Source organism: Fopius arisanus, unplaced genomic scaffold (genome assembly GCF_000806365.1).
Source record: "Fopius arisanus strain USDA-PBARC FA_bdor unplaced genomic scaffold, ASM80636v1 scaffold00016, whole genome shotgun sequence".
Classification (NCBI taxonomy): Eukaryota; Metazoa; Arthropoda; class Insecta; order Hymenoptera; family Braconidae; genus Fopius; species Fopius arisanus.
Window position 1 is genome coordinate 521,666 of NW_011887755.1, and position 21,136 is coordinate 542,801.

Below are 21,136 nucleotides of genomic sequence, written 5' to 3' on the forward strand. Positions count from 1 at the left end.
AAAAAAAAAAATGAATGATGCCGGGATTGAACCCGGGCCGCCGGTGTGCCAGTCGAGCACGTTACCCCTAGGACAACGCGATCAATTAAAAATATAATTTCATTAGTGGTATATCTTCAATATATTGAATAATTTTTTCCATTGAAATTCCACAAGATGTGGTTTCCCCCTTCTGTACGCGCTACAGTCGGCTAAATTTCAGTTAAACAAATGAAAAACAAAAAGCATTCGTACAGTAGAAAATAAAATTCACCCCGTCGACTTGATGAACACCCCAGCATTGCAATAAAAAATTGGTTAATAAAAAAAAAACACCCCAGCATTGCGTGTTGCGCCCTCCCTCTCTTGGGGTGCAGCACTACGATGCCACTGGGGTCACTCAAACCCCCAGAACTGAGCCTCTACTTCAGTCAATCCCCTTTGATTTCTACCATCCCTAAAAATATTTCCATCATATGAACTGGGTCCATAATGCGCAGCCGCGGATTTTTTCTGCAATATTTTTAAACTTGCAAATATAAAATTCAAATTCGTCGCGAGGAGTGCGCATTAGATTTCACCGTAGATAATTAAAAACGTAGAAACTCCGAAAAAATGATTTCCAACAATTGAAGCGAAGGATTTATGAATTTCTGATGAATTAAAATTGCAAGTGTAAAATGAAAAAAATCTGGAATTGCACTCAGGAGAAAGGAACAGGTCACAGTAATTGAACTCATTTATTTTGTTAGTTAAATATACTTATTTTCAATGCATCTGAAAGTTCATATGATTAACTTCTCTGACAAAAACCGCATAAATAATGAGCCTGTACCAGCCACATTGGTCAATAAACAGGCATGTAGAACACTAGCTCCGTATAACCCAAACATTATCTCTCGTTTACCTCGATTAAAGCATGATTGACAAGTGGAACAATAGAGAATCCACTCTACCCATTAAACGTCACTCATCAGCCCTCCCCAATGGCTCTATTTGATTGTACGCCACTGATTTCTATTCGATATTTACGTACCCTGGGGAAATGTGCACAAATTAAGTAATTCACATGCGGACATTTATTTGACCACCCACTGTATACTACAACGTCCATCCAGAACTCAAGGATGACGAATTTATTTCCCTTATAGCTTAAGGATTGGTCCTTTTCACAATATATTACTCAAATTCTCGATATGCTCTAACGTAATATTGACTTTATTTGTTGTAGTCGTTTATCTTCATTATTATTTTATCATTGAGTTGAGAAGCTTCAAATTATTCTACATTGACCCGCATCGATGAATTTCCATTATTTCCTAAGACTACATCATCTAATAATTCTCTCATATCGCTAAATCGCTCCTCTTATTCACCAATGAACAATCAACTCGAAATGTACATAACTTCAATAAATATACCAGCGATGAGGAATAAACAAATGTAAACATTGGACCCAAGTTATGAAAGTTTTATAATTCTCTTCAGTTTCTATTCACCTGTTCAATAACTAATCGAATACATTTTATTCGATACGAAGTAACACTTTTAATTGGCACAAATGCCTCTGGTAGACGATAAAATCCGTAGAATGGGAAATAAATGGGGGAATCACTAGAACTTTGGGTGATCTACTAAATCTTCTCCACTCGCTTGAAGAGGATTTCTCAATGGTCGGAAAAACTCATGATCTTATTACACAGAGATGGTTAAGTCATTCATGCATTATTCTCCTCGACAGCCTCTTCTACCACCAATATCATTCCCATTTGTTTATCCAACCATCAACATTCACTCTTGTCGCTTTTCAGGCACTGGCAATAACGTGACACCCCACAATACCAATGCGAGATGCTCGTATACCATTTACACTCGATTCACCATCGCTTTTCATTTACTAATGTCTCGAGGCTCCTTTAAAGAAATATACTATTCGTTAACTACATATCACCCTTAAGTTATATTCAAGTGTCCTAGACTCTGACATTTTTTTTTGCGATAACAGAAGTCATTTACATTTTTAATTATACATGTATAAGATAAGTGATTTTTGCAGGCCAGTTTACCATTCTTGGGTGGCAAAAACTTTTTATTTATTTATGTATTTCATTAAAGTGGAGGAACGAGATGAGTCCATACCAATTATTATTTTTTCACTGTTCCAGATATTTGTCAATCGGATATTCTTCATTATTATCAATGATACTGAAGATTGAATGTTTCGTTCGAATTAATTTCGTTCCTCCTGTATTCCTGGGTATTTTTGATTGATTTTATATTTATCGGCGAGCTCGATTGAATCGCTCAAACGTAGTTAGGCCTCGATGTGCAGCAGAGGAACCTGAAGCGACCACTGAAGTAATTCGGATTTCCTGGTCTATTGTCCCACCTGTTGGCCTTCCGTGCACCGTTGCTCTTTGAACCCGCGACACAGGTGTCCTGCAGGGCTATTGTTTTCTCTAGAAGTTTAAATCAGTCATTGAAAAATTATGAACTCACGTTATCACGGGTTTACCTATGTCAGCCTCGGATTGTGGCATGAATTCTTGAAGTTCAGCAACAAGAGCGCTTATCTCTGCTGAATCCTTACGTATACTGCAGAGCTCCTCCTCGTTGAAATTCGGGGTAATCGGCTTGCACAGGAGAATCGATGAAATTACGTTACCAATGTTTGATGGGCCAGATTTACTTGCTGCAATAATATCGAGATCGGGTTATCAGATTTCGTTAATCTGTCCGGTGAAATCTATCGCGTTTAAATTGTCGTCGGAATCGATTTTCAAAATTCATCCAACAACTTGGATCGATAGTGATTGAATTATTTTTTCATTTCATTTACTAATTTATTTATTTTATGATTCACCCATCTAATTATTTATATTATTTATATTTTGTATGTTTACCGTAATATCCTGACATATCCATAGGGACAATGCGAACCAGATTTTTGCACTTGTACAACTCCCTCAGGAACAATTGCGACACGAAGAACAGAAGCACCAGGTTGGGACTGTCCGCCGGTATCCCCAGGTCGATTGCGCTGTTAATTGAATTATTCTGGATAAATCGGGTAGTAATTGTTGGAGAATTGTTCTGAAAATCTTTGGCAATGATTGTAACGAGGTTGTCATTCCTCTTCCCATGAGGTAATGAAAATTTAAATTGATATTCAATCTCAAGTTGAATGACAAATCGTACCATTGAAATTCACCAAGAGTGCAATCAAAGAGGATTGACGTAAGCAATCCTCTCTGAGTGCTGTGTAGCCTTGCGATTAATTAACAAAAAAAGGCTTTATCAAATAGCTACGGGTTGTAGATGAATTGTCTATGAGTGTGTGTTTGCAAATTTTTGTGACGTAATTGTACAACCAACTTTGGCTTTTTAGCGTGCTTATTTAATTTCTAGTATTCACTTTGTATGCGTGAGGAGTGAACCTTGTCCTACATTAAAAGTACACCTCTCGTTTCTCGTTGCATCAACTCTCGAGGTGTGCATACTCTCGTTTTGCACGAGAGTACTTCCTGAGAGTGAGCTTTCGTGACCGTTGGCTAGTGAGAGAAAAACTTCATCTTCAACATTTTTCATTTCCTTTAATAATTAATTCTTTTTTTGCCTCGTCCTTTTTTTTGGAGAGGGGAAGATGTTTTAAGCTGCTGGGGCGGTAGGTAGGAGGTGGGAGGGATTGAAGGGGAGTTCAAAGTGCTGGATGATAAAAAATGAAGAGCAGTGGTTCCAGGTACCTGTCCAACTTTGTGCATATGTTTCTCCGGTGAAAAGAAAAGTTGAGGAAAATTTTTCACCAATCTTGATTTAATCATCTCATTATTTTCCCTTTCACACATAAATTATTCTCTAGTCTTGGGGATCTTGGGGATTCATGTGGACAGAGGGAATTCCAGAGACGACGCGCACTTTGTCAGAACTTTTATGAGAAATTAACAATTTCTCTGTCAATTTTCACGGAAGTGGGTGCTTTCGTCATTTTAGGAATCTTTAAAAACCCAACGGTCACGTTTTGATGCTGGAGAGGAGGGGAATTTTAAGTAATAACAATTTAATTTGCAATCTCGACGAATAAAAATCCATATTCTCACACTCCAAAATCCCATTCGATCGACACTCCGATATTTTTGCTTTCAAACTCATTGAACTAAACTTTTCATTTCTCCTGAAAAAAATGTCTAGACTGAGTTATAGAACTTCACCTTTTACTCTCGAGCTGAAAATCGTTTGGGAGACGTAAAGTATCTAAAAAAAAAGTGAGGATAAAGAATTACGTGCGGTGTACAGTAACAACTGCATTAAACTGTAATGGGGTATGCGAAGACTCTAAGACCTCAAGGTTAAATAAAGTTCTCCTATCCGTTTGGTGGTAAAAGCAATGCGAAATGTGACACAGAGGATCCATTTGGCCAAGTCTCACTGGAGATGTGCTGTTGGGCGTTGAAAATGCATTGGATTTACCTCGTTATCGTCGGTATAAAATAAATAGAGAGAGCTTAAATAACGGCGCCGAAGAAAGAGAAAGATAAATGGGGTGAAATGCTATTGAATGAAATTCCCAAAGGAAGACTGAAAGCATTTTTGAGAAATGCTATTCAATGGAAACTGTCGAGAGCGGAGATAAATTTGAATAAAACGTAAAATACCCACAATTCATAAAATAGCTCGATAAACAATAAAAGAATTTAAAAAATATACTTTCGAATTAATTGTCAGTGAATATTGAATTAATATTTGATGTAATCAGAATAAAGACATAATCAAAAGTGAAAATAATCAAAAGTGAAATGGGATGAATTATTCGTTACGAAAATTCAACAGAGAATTTTCCACACAACGAGAAAAACTGGAAATAAGTAGAGAGAAATTTGGGAGTAGGTATTGGGGGTAGGAATTGAGAATTCTGTCCAGGTTTTATGATTTCCAGTTGGAATAAACGTGAATGGGGAGCATGAGAGGGCAATTTTCAGGGTTCGATCCATCGACAATGTCTCGATGGTTGATTCTGGCCACTGATATCCCTTATTATTCCACCAGACCGAAGCTGGAGCCTTTGAAAAGAGCCCACATCATGAAATATCTATGTGCAAGTACAATACGACCTGGAGAAGCTGTACAAGCTCGAAGAATCCACTAGGCGCAGTGTTTTGTGCTTTCCCCCGAGGATTTCCCGCCTTTCTGTCTGGTTTTTCCATTTTTTCCTCTCTTTCTCGGTTTGTAACGACTCCTGGGGGCCGTACGTCCTTTGTTCTAGGTTTAATATCCTTCGGCTGGAGTTTTTCCGAGGTGAAAAGCGGAGAAAACACTGAGACCTCGTTGCAACGTACCCCAACGAGAATTTCCCGAGGTTTTCAATCAATATCTCGGAAATTACCCGAAATATCCAAATTGTCGTCAGAACCTTTTTTGTTACCATTATCAAGATCTGCAAAAAAGGTCATTACAAAAATTCCGATATCTCCTGTCAAATCGGAGATATCTCTCGATATTTCTCCATTGATTTTTCAAATTTCCATGTTTTCGGAATGCGCCATTTTTAAATATAAAAACGCGCGCAAACGTTGAAAATATTTGTATGGAAGAGATCTTCTTTCTCAGAATATTCAAAATAATTTCCCGGATCAATATCACATTTCCCGTTCTCCGGATGAAAATTTAACGAAAAGAAAGAAAAATGGAATGGCACAGGCGTCAAGAGTGAGCGTGGAACTGTCAGTCATTTGAATATCATAAACAAGTACACGAATACCTCTGGGATTTTATTCACGAGATGCAAATTAGGGAAATCCATTTTGCCCGTTTCTTTAGCCGTAAAACAAGTGATAAAAAAGGTAATAATGCAATGCCGGATATCCGTTTAGTTGTTCACTCGGCATTGAACTGAATATATAGGTCGAGGTGATATTGGTTGTTTTGGTTGACTGATAGGGCATCTCTGGACACCTGCTTTGGTGTCGTAGTCAAGGGCCTCAATGGAGGCAATATGCTCATGTAATGCACAAGTCAAGAGCCATATGAAAGGGCCATCACAAGAGCTATAGGACAGAGTTCATTCTGAAGGATCGATATGTGCGTGAATTTTATGTAACAATTGTTATCACTCTTCAAGACTTTAAACGTTTCGCTACACCCACCATTGCGCTAGTTGATTTTCAAGTATCGAATTTCGATACTCCGGTTAACCAACTTTTATAAACATTCGTTGGCTACCCGGGGTGCACTTTCAGAATTATCCTACCAGACAAATCGCTAATTGACCGAGACTTTCACTCCGAGAGTTCCAATTAATTCATAATTAAGAAATACATTCCCCGGAACTATCCGGATTTCTGTTATTTTTACGAAATTATTGACCTAGAATGTAATTTCCATTAATGTTTTTAATTCATCAATTTCGATTGGTGGAATTTCTCTTAATTACGACCCTCTATTAATTCATTTAGACGAAAACTCCAGTGACGGAGGTTTTTTTTTTATATAGAATACATCGTTATGGATTTTATTTCTCTACTACATTTTTACCAACAATAACGGGATTTGTTAATAATCCTGTGATTATTCTGAGGAATATCCCCAAATGAAGAGGAATTTTAGTTTTTCAAAAAATGATGAAAAAAAATCTCATGGGAGTGGGTGAAAAGGTCGTGACGGTCGTTTGCTCGAGTTAATGAAAATGTGAATGTTTAATGTTGTCCGTTGACTCGTGTCACTGTGATGCCGTTCCTCCGTCACCGTCGGCCCCTTGACGGAATAAAATTCATGGGGCTGAAAAGAGGGGGAACCAGGGGGGGCAAATAATGAAGGCTCTTTTCTCGAAACTAAATCATTTCTCGAGTGCCCCAGGCATATCTTGAATGGATTTCATATCGCCGTTGTTAACATTTCTCTCAATTATTTTTTTTCTCCAATAATTTCTCTTACATTTTAACCCCTCCCCTCACCGGGCTTATTTGCCACCCCTTTCACCGTCATATTGCGTGGGGTAGTGAAAATTTTATGCTTTTCCATGCCTTCCCCTGAAAATGGAGAGCGTGAGGTTCAATTGCATGCCGACCTATCGCCTTTTCCGATACGGTTATTCGCTTGTTATGCACAACCCGGTGAGGGAAAATTAAAAAAAAATTTATTACTTCATTCCATGCAGCGACTGGGGGGTGAAGGGGGGAATGCATGAGATTCGATGGGAAATATTCTTCATGGGGCAATTATTCGGGAATCAGAATTATTTAATCGTCATTCCACAGGACAAATTGGATTCACTTGGATAATACATTCGACAATAAATTATTTACGAGTTTAAAACATTGAGCATTGTATATTGAATAGTCTATTGGTGGTAATTAATGCTTATTAGTGATTGGTGGATTAATGGGTTAATGAATTAATGAATCAAGTGTTTGTGCTGGGTTGAATGTGGAATTTGTGGATTTAGGGGAGTCTTTGATTTAGATGTCGATGGACAATTAAAGTCGTGTTTACCTTCGCATTTGTGGGAGAACCAGTTGGGAAGTGCTTTTACAAGCTTCAACACAGTTTCTCCGAAGTTTCCGCACTCGTTCACGCAATTCGGGACCATCTCTCGGCTGTCCAATGTTGATCAGAAGGTCCCGAAATTGCGCCACTTGACTGTTGATCTCCTGGATCTGCTGTTACAAAATAATTCAGGGGTTTTGGTTATGATAACGTAAAGCTTGGGAGTTCATTGTGAATTCCATATCCATCAATGAGCAATTGAGAGTATCAGTGATTAATTTAATTGGAGGATTGCTACAGGTCAGGATTTTTTGGGGGAAAGTAAATATTAATTTTAATTTTGATGGAGTTGTGAGGGATAAATCTTGGACAATAGCACTTTGTGCTTGATTGATTGACAAGGGAACTCAGTTATTTCATTTTATTCTCGCTCATTGTCGATTATTTCCCACGCAACCCGGGGATTTCGAATTTCGATATTAGACACCCGTCGTTTAATGATAAAATCAATGAACCCTGGGAATTTTCATTCCATGGGAGATAATAGAACTCGGGAAATTACGGTAAATGTAGTCTCTAATTTCCAATGAATTGAAAATTCAGGGAGTTTGGGTACTGAATATTCATGTGGCAATTGAAAATTCAAGCAATCTGGAATTTCCTCGAATTTCCAGTGAGAATGGAAATTTCATAAATCTTTCACCGTGAATCAAATTTAATGTCCCACCCCTGGAAATTATTACTAAACTTTCACCGAAACTGTTGAATATTCAGGTATCACTCGATTTTCATCACAGAAAGATCAGACAGACAAAAATCGCGTGAAAAATATTATTAAACCGATTTATCCCTGAAACGATCAACTCCAGGTGAAAACACTAGAGGACTTTTTTCGAGTTTATTAAATTCTCTACAAAAAGTGTCCTATGATATTTTCCACTGCGATCGATAGGTTTTGATGAATAATGAATAGAACGAGTTGTTGGTCTCCAGCCCTCAATTTACCAATCCAATAGATTTGTCATCATGTAATCTGCTGGTGGAGGGTGTCGGGGACTGCGTCATTATCCTTGACTGTTGTCAATACCCTTCCCCGAGGCATATGAACGATAAACACATGGAACAATTCAAGAGCATATTATCTCGGTGCGTGCCGTCGTAACACATCATCCCACAGTCCCCAAGTCCGATGCTCGTGCATCCACAGAACATTCACTGGTACATCATTGGCATTAATAAAGCCAATTGCAGATGCAATTAGTATCAGTTCACGTAATTCAAATCTCATTGCACGATAAGGGTTGAGAGGGTGAATGCGGTTGAATTAACGGTACAAAGGGTCCAAGGGTAGCACCGATCCCTTCACCATCAGTCCACGTCTACCGGACGATCTCACGTTATCACAATTATTATCACTCCAAATCAACTGATAAAACCCACTGACATCCACGTGAGTTACGTCTACCAACGTTAAACGATTACCTGAATATTCTACCGACATTTGTCAATTATTTACCCTCCCCCCTCACCCACTGAACAATTGTTCCTCATGTATTCCTCGGATTTTCAACAGCCGCCTCTAGCTTCCGACACTTTGGATTTTAATCAAACTCCCGAGTGTCTACTTCAGAGAGACTCGTTATCCGTTCCATTTTCAAACAACTTGTCAAAGTTGAGGGATTAAACGAGAACGGGATAATTAAATTCATCTCAAATGGAATTGGCGGTGGGGCCTGGGATTTTTAGATTAGTTGTAATTAGTTCTGGATTGATGATGAATTGGGGGATTTGTTGCCTTGGGGTATCAGGTGATGTGATAACCCTCACCGCGTGGATTCGCACAACTAAATGTTGGGAAACGCGCGCGTTACAGTGACGGATCATTCGTCGGTCTTTTAGACCTGCGCGCACGTCTGACGCGTGCGAGTCCTCTACTACTGGCCCATTTCAAATGAATTTTCGGTGGTATTTTTCACGGATGGGGGGAACACGGTGGAAGGTGGTGAATAATAGTCCTGTAGTGGTTTGAAAGGAGATTGAGATTGGAGAGGATTTTGGAAAATCCTGCGGTTGATACTTCGAAATAATTTATATTGTTTAAATCCTCGGAAAATTGTTTCTGTGGAATATCATTTTCATTTCACAGTATCTACTTCCATCCTTAGAGGACTCCATTACATTCATCTCGAGTCTCAAGATCGGAATGCCATTGCTGGATGAATAAACTCAATTCGAAAACGAGTTTTCCGTCGGGATCTTCGGGATTCGACTATTGAAATTCTTCCGGCATTTCGTGGGATATAATTAAGAAATCGGGGATTCCTGATGTATCGGTGGGGAATCTGTTGGTATATTTATACTTTATGTCCTGCCAATTCCCCTGTCAATTCTCCTGAGAACGATACCCGAAGATGATAAAAGTCTTTCCCGATAAATTATTGTTCTCGCCCCATTTTATTTGGATTCACCTCTCACAAGATAATTTCTCTAGACATTTACTCTGAATTTTATTCAATAATCATATTAATTCTAATATTCTAATATTCTAATATAAATTCTTCTGATATTTCGACATAATGTCTCCTCTGCTGGAATATTTTTATCTGTAATATACTTTGTTGAAATTTTTTCGGTAACAGTTTGAGTTCTGTTATTTCCATAGGTAACTGGAAGAACTTTTCATTGGGGAATGAATAAACTTTAAAATTCCAAGAGCAAGAACAATTTCTACCCCTCAATCTCCACAACTCTTTCCCCATGAAAAGCTGGGTAATGAATTCCAGCGGAAGGCTTCAGCGATCTCCATCTCATTACTCCATCCCCTCAAAGAAACAACACCAAAAAGAATCATAACACCAGAGATACCCCGCACAATTCCAGAGAAAAAAAAATCCGGAGTCATGGCTGGAGAAACAAAAGTATTGTGGAAAATTAAATGCATAAAGTAGAGAACCACTTTTATGAGTACAACCTGAACAGGTGGTATAAACCGAGTGCAAGGGCTTTCATAAACCGACAACTTGCCAACCGACTATTCCACTGCCTTTAGAACTCGCTGTCTCTTCGTTATATTTTTACTCTTCCAGTCATCCCTTACCCCTCAAAAAAACCAAACAACCCTTGCCAAACATTTTCATATAAAATTACGAATTGATGTGTTATTTCCGCAGTAGGCAACAAGTTGCAATTTCGGATAAAAAATTTTATCTTCATTACTTTGTCATATTATTTTGTCACGCATGTCGGGAATTTTCATAGAGTCATTCCAACATCGTAATTTCAAGAGAAACTCGTGAAAACTCTTTACAGGTCGATTATCCAGGATCACCCAATTTTATCACCTCAACTCATCCAGATTTCCAGTAGAATTCATGTGAAAATTTCATCTAAATTCCTTTTCAAAAAATCCGGATGTAATATCAAAGTATTAATAATAATTACAATAATAATTCATTTCTAATTACTTATTTTATTTTCTGTGATCAATTTTTGGATTATCCCTCAAATTATAATTGCGTAAATAATTAGACTTGAATTGAATTCAGTGAATTTTTTATTAGAAAAACCGTGGGAGATTTAATTGACAGGTGAGCTGGAAAATTTCGCAAATGTTCTCATCACCAGCGGAATTCAAGTGACATGCCTAAAAATTAGTGCCTAGACGGTCTGCGACACCCAATTTTTATCCCACTGAGATGTTTACCGTGAAATTTAACGCCAGTCAGCGATATGTGACACGAGAGGAGAAAAATGAGAGGGAGCTCTCGAGATTTTGATAAATAAACGTCAAGACCATTATTCCCAGTCACGCAGTATAAAAGTCGAAAGACTCGAGTTGATCTGCAGTCACTTGAGACAAGTTTTTCCCCCAGGAGAAAATCATCCGAGTGGTATTTCGAGGTACTTCGGTCACTTATTCACCGCTGGAAAGAATACCTCGATTTATTCTAGAAATTGCCACATAGTGAAAAAAATTGTGGGAAAAACGTGAAAAATCCAAACGATTCCTTTTCCTTTCAACAGCTTCGATATTTGCATAATTTCAGAATAACAATCACTCGGGGGAATTCAATGAAGACCCATTATTTTTTTATTCGTCAAATACCTCAGGACTTCAATTGTCGAGGGATTTATACAGCCCATTGTTCCAACTCTCTATTTTGCAATAAAAACTTATCTTATTCCCTGCCTGCATAACCCATTGAATATTTCACACCGGATTGAATAGAGAATTCCCAGATTGACCATTTTCGATTTTACTCCATTGTTTCATTGAAACTGGAGTTGAACAGGATTTCTGTGAAACTCTCTCTGGTTAAACTGCAAGCTTCATCTGCTCCACGCGATTGAGGAAGCAGTTCGCACTGTAATTGTGATTATAATTGCCATTGTCTCAAAAATTACCGCCTACACCTATACCCCGACAACTCCACGATTCAACTACCCACGATTCAACTTCCCTCCTGTCTTCAATCCCAATACCTCGATTGAATAAATAAATATCCAATAAAAAAATCTGTAATTACAGTTTCTCATAAATTTATTTATTCCCTCGAACGCCAAAGAAACCCCATAATGGTATTACTAACCCACTTGTGTGGGTATTCAATTAAGCGGGTATACAAAACTGTAAAGCATTTTGCGCAATTAGAATTTTGTGGTGAATTGCGAGGGCGGAATGTGCGCTCGTATGAAACACTCAGCGACTGATGGAGCCATCCATGTAATCAATTTTATGAGACAATGTATCATCCGGGGAGTCGGTGCCGTGGGCCATCGACAGAGGGAGGATAAAAATTTATCACTCGACGAGACCTTGGGAGTAAAGGGGTGAAGAAGAAGGGCAAATGTCAGGATTGATGACAACTTTGCTGACGATCCCCGACGATCCCCGACGATACCCGACGAGTCTCGACGTCCTGACGACTTTTCATCCAATGGTGTGATGCTATTTTCGCGATTTAAATTATTCTCACACAACTACCCCATTAACCATCACCCCTCATCCCTCCCTTAGACGGTACATTCCAAATTATAACAATATATACCGATATATAGTGCTGTATATACCGGAGATATTTCAAGTATGTGATCCTTTCCAGTGGTATAACCCTGATCGCAAAATTAGTCGTTGCTCTTCTCGACGATAAAAACCAGTGGAACGAGTGAACCCCGGGTGCAGTTAACCTGAGACGTAGATTGTAATGGCTCCCGGAGAAAAAAGCTCAACGAGATTGTACAAGGCCGGGATTTTATTTGATATGTCTTTGTCTTTATTTCTAGATGGAACTCCTCGGCCGCCTTGACCGAGGACAACGAGAGAATACCGAGGAAACGGTTGATACCGAGACAAAGACTTCCTCATTAAGTCAAAATTACGAATACAATCATTGCCGGTTGGTAAAATTCTTCTTTGTAATATCACGGTAATTGCGAGTAGTTCTCCATTAATTCACCATTTTACTTTCTCCATTTCATTTTTTTTGTGATTCCCCGATGGAAAAGGTAACGGAGGAAAAACCAATAATTCATTTGAACTGAGACAAATCGCGACAGAAGCCAATAATTAGTGTCAATTAAAAAAAATTTCGATAAATACCGAAATGCATTTTTTTATTGCCAGTTTTTAGTGAATATCTCGGAATTGAATGAACATAATAATTTTTTGTATGAATATTTTTTACAGAACAAGATGAGAGCTACAAAAAAGGTCCTCATGAAAATTTCATTATTCTTCATACTTTTCCTTTAAATCCGAGATAACGACTGGAAAGTTGCCGAGAAAAATTCACTCATCGCGAGTAACGAGTTGGCAACAGAAATGATAAATAGATGATAAATAAACAATGATGGATAAACGAGGACGAGAGAATAGAGGATTATAAGGAGCTGCCACAGGATGAATCAGCGATTACCGAAGGAATCCAGATCAATCAAGCGATATTCTCCCGGTAAGCGAGATGACTCTCCATTCCACTGGCTCCAGAATTCCAGTGATATTTGAACGAGCGTGACACGCAATTCCCAGAGGGTACTTTATGCTGAAGTTCGCAATACACACTCCTCCATTATAAGAGTTCCCTCCTGGGGAAGAGGACCCAATCCTACCAGGATCCACCTCGGGTGATATTGGCGAGGAATTGCGCTGGAGGGATAAATCGACATATTGAACGTTATTTCTTTCATCGTATAAAAAAAATCGGAACGCTTCTCCTGAGAGATTTTCACCTAGATGAGAATCTGGTATGCCATCCATATTTGATGGATACGGGTTGGACGACCAGTGCATTTTACGAGGAGATATAATGTGGAAATATATGGAAAATGTGAGGAAGTCGTGAAGAAGTTATCTCTCAGGATCGCGGGATTATCAGCCTGGAGAACAAGTCTGGAGTTTATTCTGGGGGATGGAGTCGTTGGCTCTCGTTGGTGACATTGATTAACCATCAATTTTGAATGCTAAACCTTTCGGAGGCATTTTTTGTTGATCCTTTCGGGTTCAGACTGTCTGGGACACCTCTCGTACCCTGGGATTATCATTTGATGGAGTCATCTGGAGATTCTAGACGAAATCCCCGGGGTGCCTCAAGGGGAGGAAGGGTAAAGGTCAGGGATGGATGGAGGTCACGATCCCAGGGTTAATACTACCTTTTTTCGAATTATTTTTATCAATTATCAATTATTTTCTCGGTTGAGGGCTTCTGTGAACTTCTGGGGTCCTGTGAACTCCAATCATTCAGGAATCATTCCTTTTTTTAAATTCTTGGAATTTTTTTTTATTTGAATAGAAGTTCAGAAGTGGAAATCAATTATTTTGATACGATATTTAGGATTAGAAGATCAAAGAATCGGAGAATTTCTCTTGGAAAAATACCGGTTCGTTGGTGTTCCGATTATGTACGAACTTCTCTTTGTCAGTTTTTCCCCAGGAAGTCCCGTTTGAAAAGCCGCTGGGGATTTTCCAAACTGTTTGAAGTGCTCTGAATTTTTAATCAAATTCCTCTCACGGACGAGCGACCCAATCCCTCCATTGTATATTATTTAAAAATTTTAAAATCCTAGTCTCTCCAGAAAATGTCGACTATCAACCACTAAAATCATAACGTCAATTTTTTAATTAATTAATTCAATTCATCTCTTTTATTTCCAAGTAAAATTTGCAGTTACCCACGTCATCCCAAAATTATAAAAAATTCCTTACGTGAAATTGGCGTTATGAATGCACCCCCTCATTTAAAATTCCAGTCACAGATTTTCCAGGGAATCTCACCCCCTTGGTGGCCAATTCTCGACGCATGGGGAACATCTTTCGTGAACAGAACGGTCACTTTCGTTTGGAAATTTTAAATTCGTGAGTAAAAATCTTTCATTCGACAATTATATTGTCCCACACGAATCAACCCTGAAGATTCATATCTGAAAATTACAATTACCGATCCGCCTACGAATGACATTCGCGTGGAGACCTGAAGTACCAAATATTAATTCACGGATTACATTCCCAAGTGTCGAGAACAGGCCTCCTTGAACTAATCGGGATAATGGTTGAGAGGTAACAAACCGGAGTGAAGAACCGAAGATTAAGGGTGAGATTTCAGTCTCGCTTGTTTCCCCCACATCAATTTCACCCTTTTACCCCTAAAAACCGATTTTTCCTTTATCAATAGTACACAAAGAGCTGGAGGAAAAATAACCCACGGAGGCTATTCGTTATCACGCCAATCAATACCTTCCCCGATATTCCTCTCCTCGTGGATTCCCCATCAACAACTTTATACCGTATATCGGAGACACGAGTGCTATCTTTCAGTGCAGCGAATGCATAAATAGCGATTCCATGATAAAATGCTTTCACACGCAAATTTCACCAGGAAGATCCTCGATCAATCGGATAAAATGTAAGGAGTTGAAAATTATCATCGACCCTGGGGTGTGGTCCAGATTAATTCCCAGGATACGAATTGGAATTTTTTGTGTCAGAATTTTTTAAATCGCCCGCCACACAGAGATTTAAAAATTATCTCCCTCCGGTCGTTATTGTTTTTATTTTTATTCATTCGGGTAGGTGAACTGGGGAAGCCCCGGGGAGCCACAACACAGGGCACATTGAATAATTAGAGAGTTGAATGTTGGTACACCCCAGTGCATGTACACATGCTATCCTCGAGAAATGTTGGATTATTCTAACGTGAAAATGCGGGATAACACACGTTATTACGTATTCTGCATGGCTGAACTGGGTTTAATCTTCAACTCGGCGAGTTAGTGGAAAAATGCGTACACGAAGCTATTCATTTTTTCGTTATCAATAATTCTTCAGTAATTCCTCAGTAATTCTTCAGTAATTCCTCAGTAATTCCTCAGTAATTCCTCAGTAATCCCTCAATAATTCCCCCATAATTCCTCAGTAATTCTGAGTAACTCGGAGAAAGAAAATTCATCCGAAAGATTCGCCCTCAAAATTTTAACTCAAGGTAATTACAATCCCCTAATTTCGCAAACCACCATAAACCGAGAGCGACGAAAAAAAAGAATGGAAATGAAAAAGTTGAGAGGATGAGACTCTTGGTATTTCTCTTTTTCGGATTGTCAGTCCACTGGACTAGATTCTCCGAATCGAAAAGATCTCTCGGAGATTTACCACAGATTAAATCTGTACACCAGCAATTGCTCACCGATCGTGGTACAGAGGGATAAAAAAAACGAGAAGATGGTGTGCTGGGGACATGATAGTCGGCCATATGATGAAACGGGCCACATGAAAACCCAAAAGCCGCCCCTAGATCCATGTGTACCAACGGCATGCGCACGTGATGTTGCAAAGTGCATTGGGATTTGTCCCTGACCCGGTCCCCCAGAGAACTCCCTCTTCCTCTCGACGGGTGTTACATGCTCGAGTGACTTGTATGGACTGGTAAGTGTGTGACCCAGTGGTATTGGCCAGGAAAAATCCCCCAGTGAATTTATCCAACACTGAAAAATCCGAAACAGTAGCCGCAGTTTATTCCCATCTCTTTGCCCAGTTTTTCCGTACGAATGAAAGCTTTTCTATTCCCACCGATTCACTCGACTTGCTACCCTTTCTCCGATGATGAAATGGCACGAGATTCCGGGAATAATGAACAAAAACTCAGGGAGAAAGTGGAAGATCAGTGTGAAAAATTAAATATGCCACCCCGAGGCATATTTAATTTTTCTCCAACATTCACTCCATTTTTAATTCGTCTCCCTTCTCATTCCGCAGTGACAAAGAATCTGGTGTTTTCACTCTAATTTATATTGCCCGACTCAATTCCACTTCTGTATTAATTCGTTTTCGATAATAACAGGGACTGGTTCCCCGGGTTTAATTTTTCCTCGATAATACATCATCCCCGGAATCTCGATGGTTCTCGTGTTTAGACTATTTCGATCAACTATAACACCCTCTACCAAATCTGCGACTCGTTCAACGTGATTGATCTATCGATTGAGGAGTTTGTCGAGGAACTCGAGACATGGTGGAAACAAATGCCTCAACTTTTCTGATTCTGTGATGTACGTCTCCTCCTGATGGGCTTTTTTCACCCCGAGTCTGGCCAATTCTCGTGAATCGCCTCTGGTCTCACCAGTGGTACGTGACACAGACAACGAAATATGTTTTCTCTGACTTTGAAAGTTTATATTTAGCTACTTTTATTTTTGCGGATTTATTGGAGTTGTGGACTATTTTTTTTGTGAGATTTTATTTTTTGTGATATTTATTATTTTTTCGGTTTGTTTAAGGAAAATAAATAGTGAATACTCACAAATGCTGGATCAGCCTTAGCTGATAGTGCTGATGCACGGCGATGATGAAATCTGCAGATGCTGCTACTTCGTCTTGAAATAGGTGTCCTGGTGGTCTCCATTCCCCTCGTCCTGGCATTTTTTAGTCACCCCTTCTTGTACGAGTAAACCTTTCTATTCTCATACGTCACTGTCTCAGGTTTCCACTCTAACCCGAGTATACGATATACGTTGACACTCTGGATTCCTCATATTTCCTTTTTTTTTCTTCTGAAAAATACCGGAGGACTTGAGTTTACTGCAAGAAATTCAACGACCCGAGATAAAACTTTCAAAAGAGTCCTCTTGTTTATCTCGAAGACGTGGAGCACCGACAATCACTCCGACTACTCTTGGTTAGACATTTTATCAATCCGATTACGAAAAACTCATTCAATTCCATCCATTTCTCTCACGCGGTGACCAAAAAATTATCGGGTAAAAATAACGTTGAAACTTCTCGCAATATCGAAATACTCCAACTTCCATTTTTAATCTTAAAGATAGAAGAATGATTCGAGTGACTTCTACCTTAATTTCTCGAATTAAATCTATGAAACATTTGTATAGAACAATTAAAGGAATAATTAAAGGGATTCCCTGATTATTCCGCGTCAGCGAGATTCAGTTCCCCTAATTACCCAAATTACACCAAAAATTATGTCGATTGTGAGTGGAACAAAGTCCGTACATAAATCACTGAAGTACTCGCTGGTGCCACGGAAATTGCGGAAAGTCACGCGACCGCAAATGTATTAGTTTATCCATGTTTAATGATACAAAACGTAATTCGTTTTTTTTTTATAAAGAATCTAATGAGATATCTCACTCAGAGGATAAGACGTGGATTAATAAGTCGTAACTGTGTCAGTATCAGCCCCGATAATTAGATCATTCTGTAACGGATTGGAGATCATCCATTACCGGTGTTTTCTTGCTCAAATCAAATATTATTAAATACGAACTAAAAGATAATCCATTGTACAAACATCCAAGTGAAAAATTTTCAGTGCAGAAAAATCCTTTAATCAATCCTTAAAATTAATCCTTTTTTAATGATTAAGTGCGATGAGAGAGAACAATTGTGGGAAAGTCTAGATAATTGTCTGCCATTTTGAATAATTTTTATGATTTTTTACAATGAACTTTTGATGTGAATATTTTTCATTCGCGTTCTGGTCTGACGTAATACCGTAATCTTCTCCTTGATTCAGAGAAAATTAATTGTAGGTGTACGGAATTTTTGCGTAACTTTTTATGTAATTTTTATTAAAAGTTTTTATTTATTCTCCATTCTGAGGGGTTGGGACTCATTAATTCGTTCATCCATGTATTTCCTCCTCGACATGAGCCACCGATCGAGGAACTCTCATCATGAATTTAATGATCGCTTCCCCTCCGGACCAACAGCTCTTAATAACATTTCCACTACACCCCAAATCCTCAATTCTTCTCTTTTATACAAACCATAATAAATGGCGATCATCTGTCCATCGAAACCCTAAACAAACCGGACTCTTCTCCCTGCCCGGATCCTCTAAAAAAATCGCGTCCATCAGATGCACCTCAAATACTCAATTCCAAAAATTCCAGAAACTCCCGAGCAAAACCACCACATCAGCAACCTAGAGCAATTTCTAGTACCGCAAAAAATAATGACATTCATAAATTATTAATGACGACAAAAAAACCGATCAATTAAATATTTCAATCTAAACTCTCCCCCGCATTAAAATAAATTACCAAAAAAAAAAAAAAAATAGAACAGCTGAATAACTGAGACAATTTCACTCACCGACGGAAAGTATCTGGTGTGACCTCGTTTCCGGTAAATCCGCGAAAATTCAAAAGAACATTGAAAAATCGGTTGGCGGGAGGGTGGCGGGGGGTGGCGGGGGGGAAATGAGATAAATGGACACGCCCAAGAGATCACGTGCGGCCGAGCCGTCACCACGGAAGTTGACTGTTATAGTAACTTAGTACGTGACAGGAAGTGCGGGTGTACGAGGGGTTGACAGGGGGAGTAAAGGGATGATAAGAAAGAGAGGGTTGTGGGTGGGTGGGTGTTTGAGACGGCGCGTTCGTGGCGTTTTGCCAAGTCTACACCATGCGTGCCACTGTAGTGATATCCCGTGATAACGTATGAGTGTTCACCAAGTCGGAAGCAAGAGAAAGATAATGAAAATGGATCCGTAAAAAACAAGCGATAAGAAAATCCCACGGTGATGATAGTAGCTGAGAAAAAAATAAGAAGCGGTCGTAACTGTCTAGCGTGTATCGACGGACTGAGAGGGTGACTCGCCAGCTGGTGCACTTTCCCATTCCCATCCACCCTCTCTCCTGTTTTTTTTTTTTTTTTCCCTCCTCACCCTCATTTCCCCCGCACTCATCTGCCACCGGTGTTTCGCTTCCTACACACTGGCTCCCTCCTCTACCCCAGAGGTGGAGAGAATAACCGCAAGCGTTTTCCACAAAACGCCCCACTGTCAGTCGCCACTGGAGTTATAACCACTGCCCTCATCTCCCTCATCTCCCTCATCTCCCTCATCCCCCTCATCCCCCTCATCTCCCTCATCTCCCTCATCCCCCTCATCTCCCTCGTCTCCCTCGTCTCCCTCATCTCCCTCATCTCTCCCTCCCCTCTCCCATCCCTCTCTCTTCTTTCTCACATCGTCATCCGGATATATTTGTCCAGCCCTTACACGTATGACGGGCATCGCCAGGAGAAAGAGAGGATCAGCTGAGACCGACACTGACGAGGCAATTCCCAAGGGCCGAGACCAGAGGGTTGCACCGAGAAAAAATAAGTTATTGCAATTACATAGTTCATTTGGGTCAAATCAATAAATTTATTTAAATTGTTTATCCATAAGTGATTATTCTGTTTCAATGAGTCATTTATTCTACATCAGTCAACTATCAATATCAATAAATTTATTTAAATTATTTATCCATAAGTGATTATTCTGTTTCAATGAATCATTTATTTTATATCAGTCAATTATTAATATCAATAATTATTCCTTAAAATTAAGATGATAAATTATCGAATGGAGGATTTTTTTCACTTGTTGTCGCGAGGGTCAGTTTTTACTGACACCGACTGAGATTTGACATAAACAGAACAGGACAAAAAGGACAATAAGGAAAAAAAGGGAAAAGGGAGAAAAGGATAGAGAAAGTCGCCACTTCTTTTTCGCCTCATTTCTGTGAATTTTTCCACCTCGCTTCTCTCCATCTGTCCCGGGGCGTCCGACGAGTTTTGTGACAAAAAAAAAAAATGGTTCTTGTCCGTCGGAGAACCCGAGGGTTTTTTTTGCTATAGTAAAAAACAACCTAGTTTATGCACATTTCAATAGTGAGGGAAATTCCTGCAGACTGCATCGGTCAACAGTGGGATTTTTCCTCGATGCAGCCATGCAGAAAGTAGTCGAGGGTATTCTGATGCATTTACATGGCATAATGGGAGATTTCGAATGAATGCGGACGTTACTCACATATCCTGAATATATTTTATCTCATTTTTGGTTGAATTCATACCCTCCGAGTAAAAATCATGCGCCTGTACCGAATTAGGGGGAATTCTCTGAGTTTTGAATTCGTGAGATTGAATTTTTCTATTTTCGGTTTTATTCTTGGTTACTCTTGTGTGGAAATATTCTCACTCGGTGGAAAATTCGAGGAGAATGCACTGAGTTAGGTCGGACACCTTGGCATTCTCTTTTATATTTTACCTCTTTGTTCCTCTCTTTCTGTTGATTTCCTCCTATTTTTTACATTTCTCTTGTTTTGCTCGTCATACTCGAGGGAGTTCGGGTATATCCTCAGGGTATAAATCTTCCTCCCTTAACTTTGTGCACTTTGATCCCCA

At 39.2% G+C, this 21,136-nt stretch overlaps 1 protein-coding gene across 3 annotated transcripts; it reads right to left on the bottom strand.

Moving 5' to 3' along the window:
- Window positions 1-744: 744 nt before the first annotated feature.
- Window positions 745-19,148, bottom strand: LOC105263709 (Syntaxin-22). Of its 3 annotated transcripts, none has more exons than XM_011300097.1 (6): window positions 19,061-19,148; window positions 17,247-17,496; window positions 7,465-7,628; window positions 2,883-3,019; window positions 2,495-2,671; window positions 745-2,438 (listed from the first exon to the last, which is right to left on the bottom strand). In XM_011300097.1, exons 2-6 carry the CDS (start codon window positions 17,346-17,348, stop codon window positions 2,284-2,286), a joined length of 735 nt encoding a protein of 244 aa, XP_011298399.1. In that variant the 5' UTR covers window positions 17,349-17,496; window positions 19,061-19,148; the 3' UTR covers window positions 745-2,283. The 3 variants fall into 3 exon arrangements, with proteins under 3 accessions (XP_011298399.1, XP_011298398.1, XP_011298400.1); XM_011300096.1 differs by having other exon boundaries at window positions 7,465-7,631; XM_011300098.1 differs by lacking the exons at window positions 17,247-17,496; window positions 19,061-19,148 and adding an exon at window positions 8,464-8,945 and having other exon boundaries at window positions 7,465-7,631.
- Window positions 19,149-21,136: the final 1,988 nt, after the last annotated feature.

Bases quoted from the DNA above. Each gene is read 5' to 3' on its own strand.
- LOC105263709 (XM_011300096.1), bottom strand. From the start codon at position 17,348: ATGGAGACCACCAGGACACCTATTTCAAGACGAAGTAGCAGCATCTGC. The intron at 3,020-7,464 runs GTAAACACGACT...TTCAATTAACAG, and splicing joins GTTCTCCCACAAATGCGAAG to CGCAATCGACCTGGGGATAC. The intron at 2,439-2,494 runs GTAAACCCGTGA...TTAAACTTCTAG, and splicing joins ACAATCCGAGGCTGACATAG to AGAAAACAATAGCCCTGCAG.